General features: G+C 42.4%; 1 protein-coding gene across 1 annotated transcript in view; it reads right to left on the bottom strand.

Annotated features, from left to right (window-relative positions):
* Window positions 1-23,488, bottom strand: part of LOC121465135 (protein sidekick-1-like) — a 955,042-nt gene that overhangs the window by 571,050 nt on the left and 360,504 nt on the right. The window contains exons 3-4 of the mRNA XM_041678320.1: window positions 12,510-12,616; window positions 9,218-9,365 (exon numbers count right to left, since the gene is read on the bottom strand). Of these exons, the coding sequence (XP_041534254.1) occupies window positions 9,218-9,365; window positions 12,510-12,616 (255 nt within the window). The remainder of the gene's footprint in view (window positions 1-9,217; window positions 9,366-12,509; window positions 12,617-23,488) is intronic.

Genomic DNA, 23,488 nt, shown 5'->3' with positions numbered 1-23,488 from the left:
CATTCCATCCCTTGTCAGCTGACAATTTTTACGGGCATGCAGAAGGCCTCTGGGATTCCTCACCTTAAAGAAAATCCCTGGTCTGGGGAGGCAGCTAAGAGGTGAGAACACACGCATGAGGCCCTGAGTTCTAATCCCCAGAAACTATGCAAAAATCCAGGTGCGACTGCAAACAAGCCCAGGACTATAGAGGTTGGAGACAGGAGGATCACTGGCCTAGAAAAAGAAAAAACAAAAGCAAAACAACACACACACACACACACACACACACACACACAAAACCCAACAAGCTCCAGGTTCAGTGAGACCTCATCTCAAGAATAAAACAGAGAGTGACAGAGCAGGGCACCCAGCACCCACTCTGGCCTTGTGAGCACACCTGTATGTGTGCACCCATACATCACAGCACACATATATGACATTACATCAAAACAAAAGAACCAAGTCCCTTGCCTTGTTGTGCCCACTGTGGACACTTGTTGCTCTCCGAGACAATCACAGTAAAAGGACCCCAAAGCTATCTTTACTTGTTATCCCCACTGTATTTTTTACATAAGTATTTTTAATATTAACCATTTTCTAACTCAGAGAAAATACTGAAGTGAAGACTGACATTTCTGAGGCTGTATTTCCTTCAAGATTCAACATCCACCCTCAAACTCAATCTGAAGTCTTTGGGCAAGGTCATGTCTTAAGACCTCCTCTGTCGCCCTTGCCTTTGAAGGCTGCTTGGCTGCTGTGGAGCTCTATGAAGCAGCAGTGACCTTTGGCCTCCTATCCCCCTTCGCCTTTGAAGGCTAACTTGCCTGGCTGTAGCATCTGTGTATGAAGCTATGGCATCAGATAGTCACTTGGCCCCATGGAAACAACAGACACTGTCTCCTCCATTACCACTGGCAGCTGGCTTCTACATAGTGGCTGGATTCAAAATGTGGCTGCTTTCAAGACCTTTGCCTTGAAGTTCTGCAGCAAAACCACAGTGTGCCCAGACTTGAAACAAGTATCTTTCCCTCTTGAAGTTTATTTGACTTCCTGTCTCTGGAGAGTATTCATTTGGGGAACTATTACAGTAGTGATTTCTCCCAAATATCACCTCCCTCACACACACACACACACACACACACACACACACACACACACACACACACACTGTTCTGGAATCTCCTAGGTGTCGATTGAGTACTCTGCTCTCTGTATCTTCTACAATCTCCCTTTCTACAGTATCTATAGTTGTATCTGTGTTTAATCTGAGTGTTTGTCTCAGATCTACCAGAACAATCTCAGTTTAGCAGTATAGACTCTGTTTTTTCACTCCTTCATTTGACTTCTAAGACAAATGGAAACATTTTGCAGTGCAAGGAGTTTGGGTCTTTTTTTTTTTTTTTAATTAGCCACATGAAGGGATGTTCGATATCATTCACCACTGAGGGAGATGAAAATTAAAAACTCAATGAGGGGAGAAAAAACACCAATAAGATATCATTAGGCATCTATCAGGATGGACAAAGCAAACCATAAAATGGGAACAACACTGCATGCCAGAAAGAAAACAGAGAAACTCTGCGTTTATTGTTGATGTCCACATGAAATGGAACAGTCACTTTGGAAAAGTTACTGATATCACCGTAAAAAACAACACTAAAAATGGAACATGCCACTAGCACCTGCGTGTCTGTCCCAGAAAATGTAAGTCTTGCTCTCACAGAAAAACCCATGCAAGAATATTCATAGTAGCTGCACGCGTCATGGCCCCATTGTGGAGACAACCCAAACATTTTTCAACAGAGCAGTTACCATACAAACGTTGGTGCCTCCACATAGCACTCACACACAACAATAGCAAACCAACCATTCACATGGTGACAACCCTGATGAAGCAGAGAATCTGCCGAGTGACAAAAGCCAAGTCCAAAAGACTATGTGCATGGGATTTCATTCACATACCACTGCCCAGGGGCGGACTGGACCTGTGCAATCCTGGCTATGATGCTGTAAGAGATAAACATTGGCAGAAATGGGCCACCCTATATCACCTCTTATAACTGCTTGGGATCTGAAGTCATCCCAAAGTGCTCCGCATTTGTAGAGATGAGAGGTAGGATGGTGGTGTTGGGGAGTGGGAGCTGATGTCTAACAAATACAAGACTCTAGTGTTTACAAAGTGAAGCATCTACAGGTGGATGCGAGTGATGGCTGGGCGACAATGTGAACACGCTTGATGCCACTGAGCCGCAGTGAAAATGGCTACAACAGGTTGAGGAGGTGCCTCGGTGTTTAAGAGCACTTTCCGTATATGAATGAAGATCTTAGGTTCTTAGCACCTACAAAAGAAATCTGGGCAAGGCCATAGGAACAGCTGTAACCTCAGTGCCAATGATGTAGAGACAGGAAGATTGCTGAGGCCTTGCTGACTGCCAATCCAGCTCCATGTTCAGTGGGAGATCCTGGCTCAAGGGAATAAAGTGGGGACTGAGAGAGCAGGACACATGGCATCTTCATGTGGCTGCTGCACATGTAGCCTCACCCATGTACACATAATCAAATGTGTATATGCTGTGCACACCATATATAGACACATGAATAAATTATTAAAATACTAACTTTTATGTTATATGAATGTTTTTTTCTAAAATAGAAGGCCTCCTCTTTCAAGGACTTCCTACTGTACACAGAATAAAATGATTACCTATTTCTAGATTCTGTCTCCATGGGGGCCTCTTTACTTTTGCCTGTTCCTTTCTTACAACTGACCTAGCATAGATACTCCAGCAAACACATCAAACCACTCCCTGTATCTGGCCTCTGCATGGAACATATATCCTTAGGCATGGCTGGTGCTCCTCAGCTGCAGACATCATCCTGAGAGGCCAGCAAGGCCTGGAAGGGTGACTCTGCAATCCCACAGTGCCAGCGCTGCCTGGCTATTGGCCTCTGTCTGCCTTTCTTCTCACCAGTAAGTCCAGGATAATCGCAGTCCCCACTCACTGGCTGCTGTGAAGATTAAACGAGTCATTATAAATAAAACACTTAAAACACTGCCTGGCAACTCCAAAATTGCTAATTATTATTATTATTAAATGTCATATTGAGACTATCACAGAAATTAGGTTGAATGAATGAAGTCAGGCACAAAGGACTTCATATTCAATGATTCCATTTATATGGAAGTCTAGAATAAGAAACAATCACCAATCTATGGTAATTAGATTAGTTGGGGAGAGGAGCTGTAGGAAAAAGTCCACTGAGAGGGGGGAGAATACTTCTGTGGGCACAGTTGCAAAAACTCACCCACTGATGGACTGAAAATCTGTGCACTTTATGACATGCAAATTATAACCCAAATGTGGCTGAAATTTATTTATTTCTGTGTATGTGCGCACACTCAGATGGATGAGTGTTCATGCGTGTATGTAGGGACCAAAGGATAATCTTTGGTAACGGTCCTCAAAAGCTGTCCACTTTGCTCTTTGAGACAGGGTTTCTCACTGGCCTGAATCTCTCCAAGCAGGCTAGGCTGGCCAGCCCACGAGCTTCAGGGATCTTCCTATTTCTTCCTCCCCTGCACAGGGATGATAAGCACATGCCACAATAATTCTTTTTAGTTTTCTAATGTACATTCTGGGACTTGAACTCAGATCCTCATGCCTACAAAGAAAGCACATTTTCAACTGAGGGAATCCCCCCAAACATTAATACTCAATTCAAAGGATCCCTATCCCTAGATTGGTACCCTGTTGTGTCTCCTTGGTCACATCCTCTTAGCATCAGTTCCTACATGTTGTTCCCACACTGGAACATGGCCTCACCAATAACAACACTTTGAATGTCTTGCTTTCCTCTTGGTGCTTAGCAACCACACTGGTGCTAGACATTAGATAGGTACTCAGTAAGTATCTATGGACTCAAGGGTGAGGAAGAACAGGAGTAATGGGGAAGGAGAAGGGGAAAGAGAGAAGGAGAGAGGTGGATGGAGGTGGTGAGGGAAGGGAGGCAGTAGACCTGGCCGTGGACACCAGCCTTCCTATCAGCACTGTACAGAAAGTCAAGTTTCAAATACTTCCCTGAACATTGCTAAATTTTAAAACACAAAACAATGGGGTAAAGGGGAGAAAAGTAACTTGCCCAAGACCAGAAGTTGGGCTGGAACCCCCACATTCTAGCCAGTTTTACTCATGCTAAGTAAGGCTCACTTCACACATATAGATATGCACTATAAACAGTCACAAAATGCCCATAAAATATAATATAAAATATTTTAAAGCACATTATTCTGAAAGCTCGGTTAACTATAAAAATATTATTACAACCAGATCTACTTCACGCGAGCACTGAGTTGTGGCTCCCAACACAAGTGCTAATTTCAACAGATCTTTCTTTGGAACAGCGGAAATAAAATGGTAATAAGTTAATGGATGCTTGAGTATTTAAGCTTGGACAATTATGAGGCAGGCTGTTTGTAAGTCACCTGGGATGCTGTTTATTGCCCATACTTCACAGTCCAGATCGTTACTGGCGAGCCATCTATCGCAAAGCCGACTGGAGCTTTGAAACAGTCGATCTATAAACTTCGCATTTCCAGAAAAACATGTGCAAGAATGCTTGTGTTCACACATTCCTGTCAGGTAGACGACAGGATGCAATCTGAGCACAAAAACCTGCAATTAAGCAAAAGAATGGCACTGTACACACCAAGTTTTTGCCTCCTAATCTGATAACTGCTGGCATGAATTACCTCCTGGGGGTAAGGGAAACGCCGCATGGCATCCAGATTCACATTTCAAAGCTCGAGAAATAAAAGGAAAGAAAGAAAACAGATCTAAGCCAGGATAACATAGAGAACTTTTTGTTTTCAACTTAGACTACATTAATAAGACAAAGCTGTCTTCAACTGTGACAGGAGAAGACAGTAAATTAACTGTTTGGATCCAGTAAATCAGAAGAATAAACATGCAATTTTTTTCTCTCCTCAGATACATAAAACCCATAATCATCTATTCAAATTTCTCCGTATAACTTACCCTCGGTGCTTTCAAAACATCATTTGCCTTTCCAAGATATTTTTCTGTGTGAACAGTCATTTTCTATGCAGCTTTCACTTCATCCCCCTTCTGCTGGGGAAGTGCAGATGCCACCTGACATGTCTTGACAACCACCTATCCATCCAGCCCTGCAGGACTGCACCTCTGCCTTATAGATGAGGCCATGCAGTTACGGAAATAAGTATGATTTCAGTGGATACCACCATGGGAGAAGCCTAAATGTGATTAGGAAACACCCCAGGTAGACAGGGACCTATAGGCAAAAAGAATTAATATGGATAGACTAGCTGGAAAGGCAATCTAATGGCTCCTCTTCTACTGGAGTTCTGACTAAAGCCATTAATCTTAAGAGGATACTGGGAAGAACCCGAGACTCTCAAGAGGACCACTGCAAGATGGTAGCAGTGAACCCTGTTGGCTGCCTCCATCTCCTGGGCAAGAGGAGAGATGGGTAGCCTTTCTTCTCTCAGAGGAGAGATGCTGGGGGAAATGAGACCGTGGTTCCCTGGAAGGCTCAGGTCATAGATCCTGGAATGGTTATGTAAAAGGAACTTGCAGCATTAGGGCATGTGGTGGCCACAGGCTTCAGGCACTAAATCATAGCTATGCTAGTTACAGAGTCTCTCTCCCCTTCCGTCCCTCTTCCCATCTGTGTTCCCATCTTCAATGCCTTTGCAACATCCCTTCCCATTGTCCATATGACCTATATGTTTGTAAGCTCCAGGACCTAAGGCTTGGAGGTCCTTGGGAGACCATTAAGCTGTTGGTTTGCTCCATGCCCCTGGGGCCACAGGCACAGGTCTTGTTCCTGCAGAATGCTTTTCTCTGACATTCGGTGTTTACTGAAATAAAATTTCTCTATGTGACTCTATGCACAGTCAGTCTCTGTGGCAGGCAAGAACATCAACTGATATACTGAAACTCTCTGGGCTTGGCCTAATGCTTCATGAATTCCATGGGTTTTGCAGATAGGCAAGGGAATTAATAGACCAAGTTCAACATAGACCTCGCTAGTGACCTTGAATCTGGTATATGTAACTATCTAGTCACTGACTGCACTTGTCCAAACATGCCATGTCCAAAAAGAATTGAAGAGACCACTACCACACCAGAATACACACACACACACACACACACACACACACACACACACACGCACATTCAAACCTGCTTCTCCTAAAATTTTCTGTCCACTTCAGGCCAGCTAATCAGGCCTCAGATCTTAAGGTTTGCCCACGCCTCTCTCCATCTCTTATATATCATATTTAATCCAAAAGGAAACCCTTGTAATTCTATTTTTGAACTATATTGATATCTGACCCTTCTCACCAACTACCAAAACACACACAAGTCTATGCTATTTCAAATTGAAAGCTGGGCTTCTAAATAAATGGGGGGAAACCCCTGGAGCCATGGAAAAAATGATCAAAAGTATGAGGCGTGTTCATCTAGTAAAGCAAACAAGAGCCTAGGCCTGACAGGGAGGCAAATGTGGGCCTGGAGTCAGAACCAGGCTTCAGCCCTATTCTGCAGCCTGCCAGCTGTGTGCCCTGGGGTAAGTCGCTATCTCTAAACTTCAGTTCTGCTAGCTGTAAGTGGAGCTAATTTTAAGTGCCCCAGAAGGCAATTCTGAGGATTACAGAAGATATGCTTCAAGTAGGTACTCAATAAATAATAGCTGCTAGGATTATTAATAGGCTATTTAACTAATTTTTCAAGTTTAGAAACATCAGAGTTACTGTTCCTTCGTAAAAGAAAAAAAATCCACTTCATTGTAAGTCCGAAGGTCAACTTTTAAAAGTCATATGATAATGTTATAAAGAGATGGGGGAGAATAGGATCCTCCCCGACAGAGAAGGTCCCCAGGAAGGGACCTCACATGCAGAGGCTGGAAGCAGGTTGGGTGCTTGACCTGTGCTTCGTGTGCGATGCACTTCGGGTTGGATGTTTCAGATCTCAGAGGCAGCCCTGATGGTATGGGGCTTATCTGCTGCCCTCTGAGCTCTGTGTGCAGCCGCCTGGGTCTGGAGTGGAAGTTCCTCAGAGACAATATGTCTTGGAACAGCGTATAAACTATTGGCAAACAGCCCACACGCGCTGATTTATGACAGCTCACCCAGCAGGCAGTTAGGCGATGTGGGGCGATGATGAGGTGGAAAATACAAAACTAAAGAGCCTTTCTTGTAGAAGTGTAAATATTCCTAATCAGACTCATCTCCTTCTTAAAGACGAGGTATGCACCACACTGCCAAGGCCGGGGCTTTAGCAACAGGTTTAGGCTTGCAAGCAGACTCTTTGTTTGATGGGGCACTGTGTCCAGACTCTAATCGCACAGTTAGTTATGTTGTTAGCTCGTTAGGAAGTAAATAGTCTTTAGCATGAATATGCATTTTTTTAAAAAAAAAGCCCATGAAATTAAGCGATATCTCACTGTACAAATTAAGAGTTAACTCAATGGATGCCCTTTCATACTCTGAATAAAGGTGGCGGGGTGATTCACACAGCTGATGCGTGAACCAATGTGCATTTATTTGCTACCCAGTGAATTAAAATCATCCCAACATCACAGATTCCCAGCCCTTGACGTGATGAGCTCCATCCCTGAGAAGAAGTCTCATGCAGCCTACCTTCCAAACCCCGGCGCTCTCAGTTCCCCAGCATTTACCCCACCTCCCTCCCATGTTCTACACTGGAACCTCCCAGAACATTTATGCCCGACTGAATTTCTGCAGCCTTCTGCGCCACAGAACGGTCTCCCACAGCAATGAGATATCGATCCTTCCTTTTTGTTTCACCCAATCCCAAGAGGCCTCTATTAGGATTGGAATCAATACAAAGGTGAATATCCAAGGAACTTCAAATACAGAAAAAGGCATAGCAGCCACGCCATTTAAAGTAATGGGTATTTTTAACAAACATTTTGAAACATGCCTGTTTCACATATTTCTATTTTTTTTTTCTTGTTTCTGACAGCAAAAGCAGAGACATTTGGTAAGCAGGCTCATGCAGGGTTCAGAGGTCAAGGTGGGATAACAGGCTTAGAGAAGGAGGTCCACGGTGACCTGCTAAGTGGGAAAGTGAGTGTCCAGCCCAGTTAACTCCCACAGGAAACCCACTCAGCAAATGCCTCCCACACATCCTTTCCAAAAACTGAACCAAGAACTTTCCCCCTCATGCATTTTTTATCTGTGTGCAACCACTTGGCAGCATAAATATTTGACTTTTACCCCAAGCACACAGAATTCCATGATTCTATTTGGAAATTTTTATCCTTGAACATTTTTGTCTTTGCAGTATTACCTTTCAGTGTGACTGTAAACTGCTCACTTAAGTAATATAAAACCAAGGACTAGGGCGACAGCCCATGGGATAAAGAGGTTGTCTTACAAATGTGGGGACCTGAGTTCAGAGCCCCAGGACCAATGAGAAGCACAGTACATAAGTAGGTACCCATAATTGCCGTACTACTTCCTAAAGAAGAATGAATGGAGAATGAAGACAGCTCATGGGTACACAGTATCAAATAACTGTCTCACACAAAATGGAAAGAGAGGGCTCCCCAATATATCCTCTGATCACTACATACACCCCTCAGATAAAAAATAAACATGGATCCAATGTTCGTTTTAACCACTTAAAGCTCCAAATGGAGAAAAGCTGCCTTCTACACATATCTTAAATGTGGGGCATGCAGGAAGACCTCAAGATAGGGTTTAATGACTCACAGTGTGATTAGCAATAGATGAGCGAGCCACTAATTGGATGAAAGGAAATAAAACTGCTGTGGAAGAATGAAAAGATAAACAGAAATAAGCAACAATTAGCACTTTATCGTCACAGAAAGGAGGGAACCCCACGGCTGTTTTAAGTAAACACCAGGCTTGGCTGAATGAGGTCACACACAGTTCAGGGGAGACGGCGGTGAGATGAACTCAAACCCAGAGAGAATGGGCTCCAGGGTGGAGAGGAGACCTCAGGTGCAGGGTGTACGACATGCGGAAAGTGACAGCGCAAGGTCACTCGCTTGAGCTGCTCAAAAATAGCCAAGCCGGTCACAAAACAGCTGCTCATGAAGGACCGGGGAAGCTTCTGCACTGAGCCAGGCTTCCCAGTCGCCGGCCACTTAGGAAGCACTTGCTACAGCGTAATGAATTACATCCACGTTTAGAATGACTTACATTCTACTGCTTGGAATAATCTTGTGTCCTTCTCTAAACCACGTCACTTGCGGTCTGGGGCAGCTGACGATAGGCACTAAGTTTAGAAGCGCTGCATGTCCTTGTGAAACTGTTTTCCTCTGGTCTGTATCCATGAAATTCCCCATATCTGTGGAGAAAAAATGGACTTTTAAGTTCTGGAGCGAGCTATTTTATGCGGGGGAGTTGGGGTCAGGGAGGGAAATAACTGTATTTTACAGTGCAGCTGGTGCCGCCGCCACACTTAACAAGGTGACAGGCGAGACGGAGTGGCAGTGCTGACAAGAGCGGGTGGGGTTGTGAGGGAAGCATTGGCAGCATCGTGAGCCTCTGAAACAGCCACCGGGACCCTCATCAGCAAGGCCACAGGCCTTTGCCACACTGCCATGATATGATGGTGGCTCACAGTTGACTCTAACACGAAAAGAAACTGCTGGAAGCCATCTCAGGCCCCATGAAGCAGTTTCTACAAAGCTGCAATGAAATATTCCTGAATACCTTCCTCCACCTGGGTCTCCTTTTCCTCATCTCTAGGGCGATGGTCTCCCTCACAAGTATTTGGGAACCAATGTGTTCTAACCATTGGAGCGTTCACAGAGAATTCTCTTATGCACCCCCACACTGATGACATAGATTGGGATAATCAGTCTTTGTTTTATTGATTAAAACAACCAAAAAAAATGAGATTACAGTCATTACACTGTGGATATGAAAGGGTCTTTTTTAAATTAGTAAATTGAAATTTTAAAATAATCTCCATATTGTTATCAGATACAGTCAATGTATATACACAGAGTTGTTTCCACACCATATTGTATGTGTAGTAATGTATATGTGTACATGTTCCCAGGTATATGCAAGTATGTATGTATGTGGGGGAATGAATTGCAGGTGTGTGTGTGTGTGTTTGTGTGTCTGTGTGTGAGTGTGTCTGTGTGTGAGTGTGTCTGTGTGTGTGTGTGTAGTAATGTATGTGTATACATGTTCCCAGGTATATGCAAGTATGTATGTGGGGAAATGAATTGCAGGCATGTGTGTGTTTGTGTGTCTGTGTGTATGTGTAGTAACATATATGTGTACATGTTCCCAGGTATATGCAGCTGGTGTGTATGTAGGGGAATGAACAATTGCAGATGTGTGTCTGTTTGCGTGTGTATATATGGAGGCCAGAGGATGATCAGGTATCTGTCCTGATGGATCTCCACCTGGTTTGGGGGACACTGACTCTCACTGAACCTGGCGACTGATAACTGGCTAGATGGACTGGCCAGCAAGCCTTGGGATGCTGCTGCCTCTACCTCCCCAGTCAGCACTATGGCTGGTTCTGGCATTGTATGTGGGTGCTAGGATCCAAACCCAGTTCCTTGCAGTTGTGTAGCAAGCACTTTACTGACTAAGCCATCCCCCTAGCCACCGTCTACTCTTAATTTCTTCTGCTTTTATCTTGGAGACAGAATCTCACTATGTAACCCTGACTGGCCTGGACATCACTACATGGACCAGGTTGCCCTTGAACTCACAGAGATCTGCTTTCTGAGTGCTGGGTTTAAAGATGTTCACCAAACTGCCCGACCACCATGTATTATTAAGTATATCTCATTTTAAGATATTTTTTCATGAAAGAAATGATACAGCTTTACCATTAAAAGCTATTTTCTATGTGCCAGGGCCTGCTATGATGGCACAGAAAAGAGCTATCTAAGACTGTGGGAAATGCCCTTGCTTCTTAGAAAGTGAAGGAAGTCCGCACAAGTGGGAACGAGGGCATGGACAACCCTGCAAAGTCCAAACTTCATAAATAACATGTAGTACACTCTAATCAATTCCAGGCTCTTAACTTACTCAAATATGGTTTGGGTATTGATCCAAACTCTATTTATTATGTTTTCAATTTTTCTATTGAATAAAAGTTCTGAATTATTCTGTAGACAGCTTTGGTGGTGACTTCATCTTCACAAACCAGCAAGACTGATGTCTTCCTCGTGGCTTAAACAATAGCCAAACATGCATAATACGGGGACCTCCCTCGGTCATGGTGATTACGACAGGAGGATGAGATAGGTCTATGCTATTTTATATGCTAACATAAAGCTACGGATCATAACGGATGCCAAACTTAGAAGCAGCAATATTGAAACAGCCAAAGCAGAAGAGAAGCACTGCAATGTAGACTCAAGCCTGGGGCATCCGATAGTGTAAAATTTCAGAATGTTCTTCTGCTTGCTTTTAAACAAGATGACATTTCAGCAGTGTTTTCAAACGACTCTGAAGCAGACCGTCCGCTAGACAGATCCTAGTCTTCAAAGACTTCCTATCATAAGGAAGGGGCAGCGTATAGGCCAGGTCTCCTGCTCCCGAAGACTGCGTGACAGTCAAGGTCTCTGCCTTTTGATGGTCCCTTCTTTTAAAAGTTTCATCCCCCAAAATGGATCTGCTGAATAAAGGCTAGATGGCTGCATTAATAACAGCTGGGACTTGACTGTCCATGTCTGCTAGGCAGCAAAATGGCTCCTTAGCAGATCCCAGGGAAGAACCAAGAAAATCTGACCTTAACTAGGTTCAACTTTTTATTCTAAAAATACCTTTAATCCCAATACCAGCAAGCCAATGGCAGTTGGTTTATACTAACCACCTTACTTCCCTCTCTTCCTGCTCCCATGGGTTTGGGAAATCCTTAAACTTCTCAGTTGGAAAAAAAAGCAACATCTCACCTGGGTCTCTGTGTTTGTTTTTAGATTTTTAAAGTTATATTTATTTGCATGTTTATGTGAGTGTTTATTGCCGCAGGATATGTGTGTGAGCACATGAAGATACGAGGAGAGGACAAGTTGAAGGGGTTCATGCTCTCATTTCACCATGTGGGTCCTGGGGATGGACCTCAACAAGTCATCAGGCTTAGGGGCCAAGTACCTTTACCCATTGAGATATTTAACTGGCCCTATACCAGTTTTAACCATAATTCTATTTTATTTATTCATTCATTCATTTATAGCCAGGGTCTCATGCCGCTCCAGCTGGCACTGAACTCACTATGGAGCCAAGCATCATCTTGGACTTCTGATCCTCCTGGTCTCCCAGTTTGCTGCCTTGGTTGGAACACAGGGCATTATCCAAGCCAGGCAAACATTCTACCAACTGAATTACATCCCCAGGTCTTATCGCACTACTTCAGAGGAACCAAGGACAAGTATCAATTGCCACATCAGAAAGTGCCTCCCCACACTGCTGCAACTCTGCCCATTGCTCAAGGCCGGTGCTCACGCTGCACACGCACATGCCACTTGAACTTCAGATCTTCTCTGCAAGAGAGCGCCCATCCTGTTCCGCACCACACAGCGGTAAAACCCGGCATCCAGCTTCTGTAACGAGGGGATGATATACCTGCAAAATGCCAAAAAAAGACGTGTCAGTTATCAATCCTGGAAGAGCAAGGGCATCCCTTCCATAAGATGCTCAAGTGATCATTTCCCTGGTACTCAAGATGCACTCAAGCCTCGTCAAGGGAGACCACTGTGAGTTTGCTTCACCAGCATCCCAAGTCCAGTGAGGCTGCAAACTAGTACATGGAGTCAGGACTCATGCTGTCCTCCACGGTCACATGCACAGTGTCACGCATGTTGGCGCATGAATATGTAATGTTCCCATTGGCTCACTTGTCTGAACTCTCAGTCCTCTGTTGGTCATGCTGGTTTGGAAGGCTTAGCAACCTTTAGAAGATAGATTCACTGGAGTAAGCGGGCCATTGGGAGGTTTTGTGCTTTCTGACTCCCAAGGCACACATGTGACGAGCTGCCTCAAGCTTCTGGTGCTATGCTTCTCCACCATGTTAGACTGTATCCCACAGAGCATGAGCCACAATGAAATACTCCCTCCCTTAGACTTCTCCCTGTCAGGTGTCTGAGAAATGTTAAATAACCAGCGGTCAGTGCAACTAAAGCAGACTTTTCAGTTTAAGAAAATCACCTATTCTTACAGTGCCAAATCTCAGGATTTACAGAAATACTTTCTGGAACTGTGGACTCCTGCACACAAAGTCCAAGTCACTCCGTATGGAAAACCACTGCCACTTTCAGGATGAGTTGTGGCTGTCCTCAGGCAAAGCAGGCCCAGGCCCAGGACCATCCTGTCTCCACCCCAGTGTGGATATCTGCTAGTATAACGTATGCTCCTCGGGGATTTCCTTTTCCACATGCTGACACTGACAATAGCTTTGTTTTTTTCAGATGATGAAATAGGGTCAGACGTAATAATTTACCTTGTGTAATGTGATGGATTCTAGTTTTCATACCTAGGGCTATAATAACCCCTCACACCCCATACCCTTCCAAAAGCCTCATCGGCATTAAAAGGACAGTAAGAGAGACTTTCTGTACCAGTCCTACTGAAGTATAGCATGAGTTTTATAAGTCAGGATGTTTGAAATCCATGTTTGAAACCAGCAGGGATGTAGTTAATCATCACTGGATAGAATTCAACAGCTCCTGAACCCAGACCTGAGGTGGTACTTAACTGATTGTAGGCCATGGTCATAAACCAGCCAAGAACAAGTTTTGTCAAACTGCCTGATAAAGGGTTAATATTCAAAATATATGTGGAGCTCCCTAAAGCCCAACAGGTAGAGACACTCATCTGAAGAAGGCAAAGGGCCATGGGGTTTTCAAGAAGGTAAGTAGAGCATCCATGGTACTCAGTGCATCCACGGTACTTAGTGCATCCACAGTACACGGCATTCACGGTACTTAGTGCATTCACAGCACTTGGGTATACTCATGGTACTCGTTATCCACGGTACTCTGCGCACTCACGGTACTCGGCATTCACATTCACGGTACTCTGTGTACTCACAGCGCATTTACCATCAGAAAAATGCAAACCCCAACCACACCAATACTACAGCCCCCGGCTCCTAAGAGCCATGCTGAGGATGGAGAGAAGGGAATGTTGTCCACTACTCCTGGGCACGTAAACTGAGACAATACTACACAGCCAGTGCTCTTTGCAAAATTAAAAATGGAGCTATTATAGACTCAGCACTGCTTCTCTGAGGGGAACCTGAAATCAAGACCATGGGGACCCCTGCACCCCATGTTCACTGAAGCTTCCTAGCACCCAAGCTCTGGAAAGAACCCAGGAATTTGTCAGCACAGGAGTGGATGGAACATGGTATAGATTTAAACCAAGAAAGGGGGTTTTCCCACAAGAACATGGATGAACCTAGCAGACATCCTGCTCATGCAAACAAACCAGTCACAGGAGGAGAAACACGACATGCAATGGTGACAACCAGGGAGGGAAAGTGGGGGTTGGACAGCACCAAAGAAAACCAATGTTTAGTTAGGTAAAATGAACAAGTCATATCAGTGTTCTGTGAGACATAGAGAACACAGCGAGCAATGTGGTATTGTATATGTATGGTTGGCCAAGGAACTACTGAGGCATTTTTTTTTAATGTTTAAAATTCTGTTTATCAGTGTGGGTGTGAATGATGTGTTGGGGGTATTCATGCCACAGTGTACATGTTTAGGTCAAAGGACATCACTGTGGAATGCGTTCCCTCCTTCTTCCTTTACACAGGCTTCGGTGACCCAATTCAGGTCAAAAAGCTTGCATGGCCAGAACCTTTACCTGCTGAGCCATATTTACCAGCCCTACATGTTCTTATTACATAAAAACAGTATTGGAAAGACAGGATTGGAGCAAATGTGTGCAAATGGTGATGAGGAAGTTGTGACTGGTGTCAGGGTACATGCTTATCCTAAATTCACTGGGTTGTGTATACTACACATAGACAATGCATTGTAGGCCTACCCTATCATATTAAAATAAGACACATTGGTTGAGATGACTTAGCATTGCAAACAGGAGGACCAGAGTTCAAATCCCCAGAACCTACCAACCAGGCTGTGATGGCTACACATACTTACAACACCAGTGCTGAGCATGCTGTGCAAACATGAGGACCTGAGTTCACAAGCCCAGAGCCCACCAACAAGGCTGTGCATGGTTGCACATACTGATAGCCCCAGCGTTGAGAGATGGCAGACACAGGAGGATTGCTATGGGTTTCTGCCTGCAGACTTAGATCCACAGTCAGTGGGAGACCCTGTCTCAAGGCAATAAGGAGGGGAAGAGAGTGCTGGAGCAGGCTATCAGGCCTCCGAGCACACTTACATTTGTATACACACATACACAAAATTAAATTAAACTAAATATGTGGGTTGGTGGTACTCACTTGTCACATCCAAGAGGTCATTGTCGCATGCCCTACCCAAGAGGTTGAAGTGAATGAAACATTACAATGTTCACACCGTAATAGAACAAGGGAAACTTTCATTCTAAATGAAGAAAGCAAGGAGTAAGATTGGAGCCTGGATGTTTTCTCATTAGGAAGGGCGCAGGTCATGAAAGGTCACATGTACACAGTCTCCTCAATATCTGAAAAATGCAATGCTGCTGCTGTTTTTCCTTAACGAAAGTGATGCTCCGGCTGCGGCTATCTAATCTTTTGAAGACATGTGTTCTTACAAAGTATAATCAGAAACTTAAACCAACTTGGGCAAAAGACACCGTGTTAGCGTGTTCTGTTTGCTCTGAACCAAGTAGACCTGGACGCATTGATATTCAACTAATCGCTCATCTTTTTTATTCAAGTATGTCCAATTAGTCATCCTGGAAAAGGGAACCCAGAGGAATAATTTTAGGTGAATAAAACACTTGGACAATACAGGCAATTCAGCAGTAAGCAAATATTAATCAAAGTGAGTCTCCCTCTGATAACCTTGCAGTGGTCCTATGGTAGGACTCATAAAACCTTTTATGATAGGAAAAAACATTGCTGAGCATTAATCTTAAAAATTCTGTTCTATTATGAGGAACAGTTCATCCCAAACAAAATTAATTAGTGAAGACAATCAGAATATACCAAACCGAGCACAAAGAGTCAATGCCGTGTATTTAAATTACAAATCAGACTGGAAGGCTGCGGGCTTTGATTGTTGTGTACTGTAATTATAGGAATGAGGGGTGCTGGGATTAGGTTAAAGCAAAATCAACAGAAGTTTTTAGAGGAGCATGAGGACAGGTCATTGGAGCACAGCTCTGGAGAGCTGCAAGGACAATTGGATCGTGGCGACATGACCATGTTTACATAACTGTTACCTGATCTACTTTTTTTTTCTCTTTTTAAGTATCTTACATAGATGAAAAAATTCTTGTGAATTTCTACAATAATCTTATATGCTAATGCACAGATATAGCATTGCTTTCAAACGACAGGAAGAGGCGGATAGGAAAAGTGAGTATTAGGCATATGTCGCCATGTGCCGTCTCCAAGGATAATGTCGCACCAGGGGAAAATATACAAAACCGTTGTAAAGTCCTCCACCTCTTACCGGAATTCCTGCACAAATTATGTTCCCCTAACAGATGGGAGTGTTCGTTGTAAGCCTATTGTTTATAAACACACATTTTTAAGCAGAGAAAAGTTTCCTGGCTCATTGGAAGAAGGTATGATAAAAATCGTGGTACCATATGCCGCTCAGCACAGGCAACACTTGCTCCTGCTCCAGTCAACACTGGGCCAAGGTATGAACACATCCCACCAGGGTAGGGCTCTGCTAGACCAACACAGCACTCCAGGACAATAGAACTCTAGATCTCATCAATGCCAGGGATGGCAGGGCCAAGACTCCGGGAGATAGCACCTTAGCCACGAATGCTACCCTGAACACACACCAGAACATTCAAGGCTTCTCCTTCCCGGCCAGCAGTAAATGCCTAGCTAGGAGAGGATGGAAAACTCACACTGAGTCTGCCCAGGATCTGAACCCTCTTCACATTTATGGACACTACTCTAGAAGCACATCTCAAAGAACCAAAGATCACAGTGGCTATTCTTAGGCTCACTCCAGAGCACAGGGACATCACACAGCCAAGTCAACACTGCTGCTGTGGCCTGGTACTGCAAAAGAACTGGCCCAAGAGCCACAAGGTAAGGTGAGAAATATGGCAGTGGTTGGACACGATGGTGATTGGACATGACAGTTGTGGTAAGACAAGGGAGATAGGACATGGGTATGCGTCAGTGCAGTGGTGGAATACGGCGATGACGGGCACCAGAAGTGACAGGGTACAGCAATGGTAGGTTATTGAAATGGCAGTGTCATAGTGGCAGAAATGCTGGTGGGGGAGACATGGGAGAAGTAGTGACGCAGCTGGGGTGAAGACACACAGCGGTAGAGGACATACATGGCTGTGGGGAGATACGGCAGTGGTAGAAAGGAAGCAGTGGCAGGTGGACAGGTGGAGCAAAGAGAGTGTTGGACAGTAACTGAGGCAGCACCTCAGATCATGGCGTTCAACGTCAGTCCTGAGGGGACAGGCTTCTGGGATGATTGTGGCACTGGGGGCTTGCTTCACTCTACTCTGCCAAACCTCCATTGTCTCCACAATTCTAAAGATACTTCACTATCTGCAAAAGCACAGCTCATGAATGACAGTAGATTTAATGAAGTTCAAAATCTACTCCAAATGCAATAAAAACAACTGGGGGGGGCGAGATTAAAACAAGATCAAAGCAACAATGACCACGGCTTCCTGCTGAATTGCCCGTGACCATTCATTGATACAGAGTAAATAAAACAAAACAAACAAATAGACAAAAAAAAAAAACCTCTAAGACAAATTAGACTGATAGTATGGAATCTTTCTGGAAAAGAACTATTCTGTTTCTAGAAATGTATGACAAAATATAACTTATTTTTAAAGGGTTACTGTTTGGCAGCCATTCACAACAAGAGGATACTAGGACTGAAAATACTCATCCGGGCAACAAAACCACACCTCCAGAACAAGGTCCAGTCTAAGTATCTTGGGTGGGGATGTAGCTCAGGTCATGGAATGTCTGCCCAGCAGGCACAAAATCATGTGTTTGATCCCTAAACCAGGTGCAGTAGGGTGCCACACACTATAATCCTCGTGTATTACAAGCAGGAAGATCTGGAGTTCAAGTCATCCTTGGCTGCACAGGGGACCTCAGTTAGCCTGGGCTAAGAACTCTGTCAACCAAACAAACAAAGAACCAACCAACCAACCAACCAATCAATAAAAAACTACTGCTAATAATAATGATGATAACATAAAATTTTGGGGCTGGCAATTAACTTAATGGTTTAGTGCTTGGCTAGCAAGTATGACGCCCTAGCACACCTTAGAAAGAAATGAGTAAGACAATAAGAGGGAGATTTCCTAAGTGGTAGGAGACTTCCCTGGTATCCATAAGGTATAGGTTCAATCCACAGCACCACACAAAAAAATCCACTAGTTACAAGTATAATTTTATGCTAGCACGATACCTATTTTTCATGAACAAGCACCAGATTTTATAATAAGTTTTATGTCTTTGGACAAAAGCTCATTCTTATTTTTATAACTAAAAAGAGGGGATTTAGGGAAATACACATTAAAAGCCATGTGTAGGTTCACAAAATCACCCCATCTTGGGAAGGTTAGATGATAATTATGTTTTCAAATTTTTTTTACAAATTTCCTATATTAAATTTTAAAAAACAATAATCCAAAGTGGAATGAGTCTGTCGCTGACTGTTTCCTCAAGCAAAATAATGATGAAAAAATCTACACTGGAATTTGATAAGAAAATAGATACACAATTTTGAAGGTGTGCCTGACTGACAGGTCATACGCACTGGGGCAAGTTGAAGGTTATGCCCTTAGAAGAGTTAAATCATCAGTATGAAGTTAAAGTGCACAGAACAGGAGAGATGGAGTTATCCATTGGGAACCCTGTACTTCCAAAAGTTACCATGTACGTGTGTGTGTGCGTGTGTGTGTGTGGGGGGGTTATTTAAAAATTATTTTAAATGAAGAGGGAAACTAAACAGGTGCCTGTGAGTCTGGGCTACACGTAGCAAGCAGGTACTAGTGGTGTCAGGGTTCAAATCTGGCCATCCAAAGATTCCAGAGCCCAATGCGATGCCAAGTTCCCACAAGCATCTTACTGATGGATATCACAGGTGACTATGTTTAGACTCTATTCTAACATTGACAAAAGTCAACCCAAAGTTCAAGAGTCACTGTTGGGATATTCCAGGACTCTGTTTTTCACCAGTGTAAGCAATGTTTTGGAGACTGTTCATTCTTTCTTTTTCAGGGGCAAAAAGGTGAAAATCTCCATTTCATGAATGTGACAGGAATGCATCTGTCAGATCTAGCATTATTAGGATTAAATACTCTCAAGTCAGTGTGAATTGAATGTCAGAAAACCTTCGGGAAAGAGGGCATTGATTTTTTTTATGGAGAAAAATCTTTTATTCCATTTGTGATTACTTAATTCTTTATGATGTGAGATTCTCTGTAGACATAAAAAATGGGGACCATTACACCAAGAACTGAAGTATGAAGACAAATGTTACCCTTTGCACAGTTAAAAATATCTACACCAAGGTATAACGAAAAAGGGATCTAAGCGATAAGCATGATAACAAGCACTAGTGAATCAGGATCATATAGTTAAAGCTCCTGCTGTCTCATTTGGAAGTCCTTGTCAACAATGGATCATATTGGATGGGGTTGTCTTGATGGCTAAGGCTTTTCACTTAGACTCCACAATTACCCTAATACAAAAGACCCAATGAGATTAATTATCCACATCCAAATCATCTCCAATAAGAACTTCAAGAAGCCACATGCCAGTTCCGTTTGGGAAATTCCCCAAGAACAACCCTATCTGCTCTGACTACACAACAAAGACAGTCAAACTGAAGCCAGCAACCAATTCCAGTAGCACAAAGTTTCGTGGGATCCACATGAAGACTGGCCACACCTCACTTACACTAAAGATTGAAGTCACATACCCTAGCATGAGTTATGCTCTACAAGCCTGGGAGAGCAGCATGGCTCACTTTTTCTTGGAGTGAGATCGCAATGGCCTATCCATCCTTAAATTCCCACACTTATTATCCCCAGCTTTCTAGACAAAATGATAATTTGATGCTTCAGAAATGAAAAGTCCATTTTTCAATGACAGAACTCACAAATATAGTTTTATGATAAAGAAGGAAGTTGAAGTCATATTGAAAGGTTCATACCCAATTCACAACCATCTCTATATGGGATACTAGGAACCAATTAAGCAACACAGCATGAAACTACATGAGGTCATATATATATATATATATATATATATATATATATATATATCACAATTCTCATGGCTAGGTTGAGTCCAAATAAAATCTGTTTATGTGAGTGAGTTCATTCACAGAGATAGCACCACTGGGATGTAAACCATACCACTGGGATGTAAACCATTAGAGGAGAATTAGCATAACTGAGGTTAGGAATCACTAGGGGAGTCCATCTTTGCAGGAAGATACAGATGAGAGTCACATTTGCTTTAGATAGTTGATGAAAATAACAATCTGTTTCATCTAAGAAGGAAGTGTTCACACACACACACACACACACACTTTTCTTGTTGAGTAATTGATTAAGAAACAATGTATTAAGCAGTATATGAAAGGATGATACTTGTAGTTCAGGGAAGAATTGTACTAGGGAGACGTACTTCAACATGTAAGGAATATGAGCAAAAGACAAGTCTGTAAATAAAAACATGTTAAAACAAATCTGATAAAATTATATTAAAGAGCTAAGTCTTCGGATATAAGGATACAGTATATTTGGCCAATAGCCAGGCTCTCTTATTTCTCTCAATAATATTTTAAGTTTTCATTGTAAATATTATGTACATCATTTGTCAGATTTATCCTTATGTATTTCAGTATTTGGTACTATTTTTCATTTGTGGTGTGTGTTGTGTGCGTGTTATATTATGGATAAGGAAGGATGACTGTTAAAAATAGAAATAGGTGAATTGACGTATATTTTTTATATACTTAATGTCTATCTGGTAGTATTACTGACCTCACTATATAGGTAATTATACTGTTTGACAATGAAATCAGTATTTTTTCTTTTGCAATATAGATAACTTATTTTTCTTGCCTTATTGCACTGGCTACTAAGTCTACTATCATAATTTGATGCTTTGTAACTTTGTGGCTCTTATTCAAATTGGGAGAAAAGTAGCATTGTTTCTTTAATTATTTTCCCTTGCCCTTTCTTCAGTTGAAGTTACACATACATTTGAGTTTTCTTGTTTCTAATGCTTATTTAATTGTTTCTTTAATATGCCTTTTATTTTGTATAGTTCTGTTGATGTATTCATGATCTTACTCATATTTTCTTCTGAGCATTCTAATCTCCCTCAGATACAGTTTTATCTTTAGAGTTTGTCTTACTTTGATTATCTATAATACAACCATAATTGTCTCCCAGCCTTTCTCTGCTACTTGGTGTCAGTTCCACCATGGTTTCAATAGCCTTTATTTTCCTTCTCACTTTACATCATGCAGTCCTGCCTCCTTGCAAGCTTGATACATTGATTAAATTTTAGATACTATGAAGTTTCATTTGTTGAGTTCTAGCTACCTTGCCATTCTTATAAATGTACTTAAACTCTGTAGTGATGCTCAGAAGTAATTAGCTCAACCCTTTCAAAGTATTGCTTTTTAACAGTAGCTAGGTGGGACTACACCATATTTTGGCAGAGAACAAGTCATGATCAATGTTCCTTATACTAAGCAACAGATTGATTGATTAGATTATTTCAAAATAGTGATTTTTGGTCAATTGCGTTTGCTCAATTTGAAGGCCAGATTAATAACATTTTCCCAGCTGATTTGTTACTGAAATCTGCACAAATACATTCCTTTGATTTTCCTAAAAGGAAAAACATTCTTTCCTTAAAGGATGCTAAGCTAACTTTTACAGAATGGTTCTTCCAATGAAAGAGTTTTGTATGTGGTTAATTGTGAAGGACATGTAGTACAAACAGAGCTGGCCTCAGCTTAAATAGTTGAGCTGCGAACTGTTGCGATATTATTTCATCTTTTTGCATATACGGCATTTAATCTATATACTAACAGCCAATATATATTTAATGCTCTTTAAGTCCTAGAAACCATCCCATATATCAGGACTAGCAATAAGCAAGTTAAGATGCTGTCCCAGCAAATTCAAAATGCCATACAACAAAAAAGGTTACCCTGCTTTGTAGGGCATATCAGAGCTCATTCAAATTGTCCTGGTCCATTAGCTGAAAATAATGCATTGATAAGCTTTCAAAAATAATTGCTTTATCTCAGGTTGAGATTGCTCAGTGATCACATGCTCTGCATCATCAACATAGTATAAGTTTAATAAAACAATTTAGATTAACAAGGGAAGCTGCTCGACAAATTGTTAAGCAATGTGATATATGCTCACAGTATTTACCTGTACTTCATCTGGGGGTAATCCCTGAGGACAACTTCCTGCTCATTTATGGCAAATGGATGTTACTTGAATTGTAGAATTTGACAAATTAAGATATGTGCATGTGACAATCAATACATACTCAATATTCTTGATGACAATTGCACAAACTGGAGAAGTCACTAAGCATTAATAACTCATTGCTTAAAATGCTTCTCATACATGGGACCCCAAAAATCATAAAGATTTTTTGTTCAATGCATCCCTAAAGATGGATGATGTGTCCAGATATGTTAGCAAAGCATTTCAGCAATTTCACAGTAGGATATCAAACATAAGACAGGTATTCCTTATAATCCTCAAGGACAAGGAATTGTAGAGCGTGCCCATGCCTCCTTAAAAACACAACTTCCAAAAAATAAAAACAGGAGATTATCTCTTCAAAAACCACATAATCCCACTGTTTACGCTAAACTTCTTGAATATGGATATTCATGAGCAGTCTGCTATGGACAGATTTTGGCATGATGGCACCAAGAAAACCTTTGCTAAAGCAAGTCAGAGAGACCCTTGCACAGGATTATGGAAAGGACCCAATCCTGTGTTAATATGGGGTGGAGGACATGTCTGTGCTTTTTCACAGAATGAAGATCAAGGGAGATGGCTTCCTGAATGTCTGGTTCAATGTGTCCAGCAGAGGAATGCCAGCCCTGATGTCATTGCAGTTGCTGATGACTTCATAGAAAAAGTACAAAGAGGTTCCTGAACCTGTGATCCTGACCTCCTCATACCACCATGTTCCTGACTCACAACATCATGCTGCAGTCTGAGAAGGGAAGGAAGGAAGATCATGATGACAACTGATGATTCCCAGTCTCTTGATGGACTTGCTGCGCAAACTTCCAGACCTAGTGAGTA

The sequence above is a fragment of the Microtus oregoni genome, unplaced genomic scaffold (genome assembly GCF_018167655.1).
Source record: "Microtus oregoni isolate MIOR12 unplaced genomic scaffold, Mior012 000029F_ref0000214, whole genome shotgun sequence".
NCBI lineage: Eukaryota > Metazoa > Chordata > Mammalia > Rodentia > Cricetidae > Microtus > Microtus oregoni.
The sequence above is the reverse complement of the archived record's forward strand: the minus strand, read 5'-3'. Positions and strand labels throughout refer to the sequence as shown.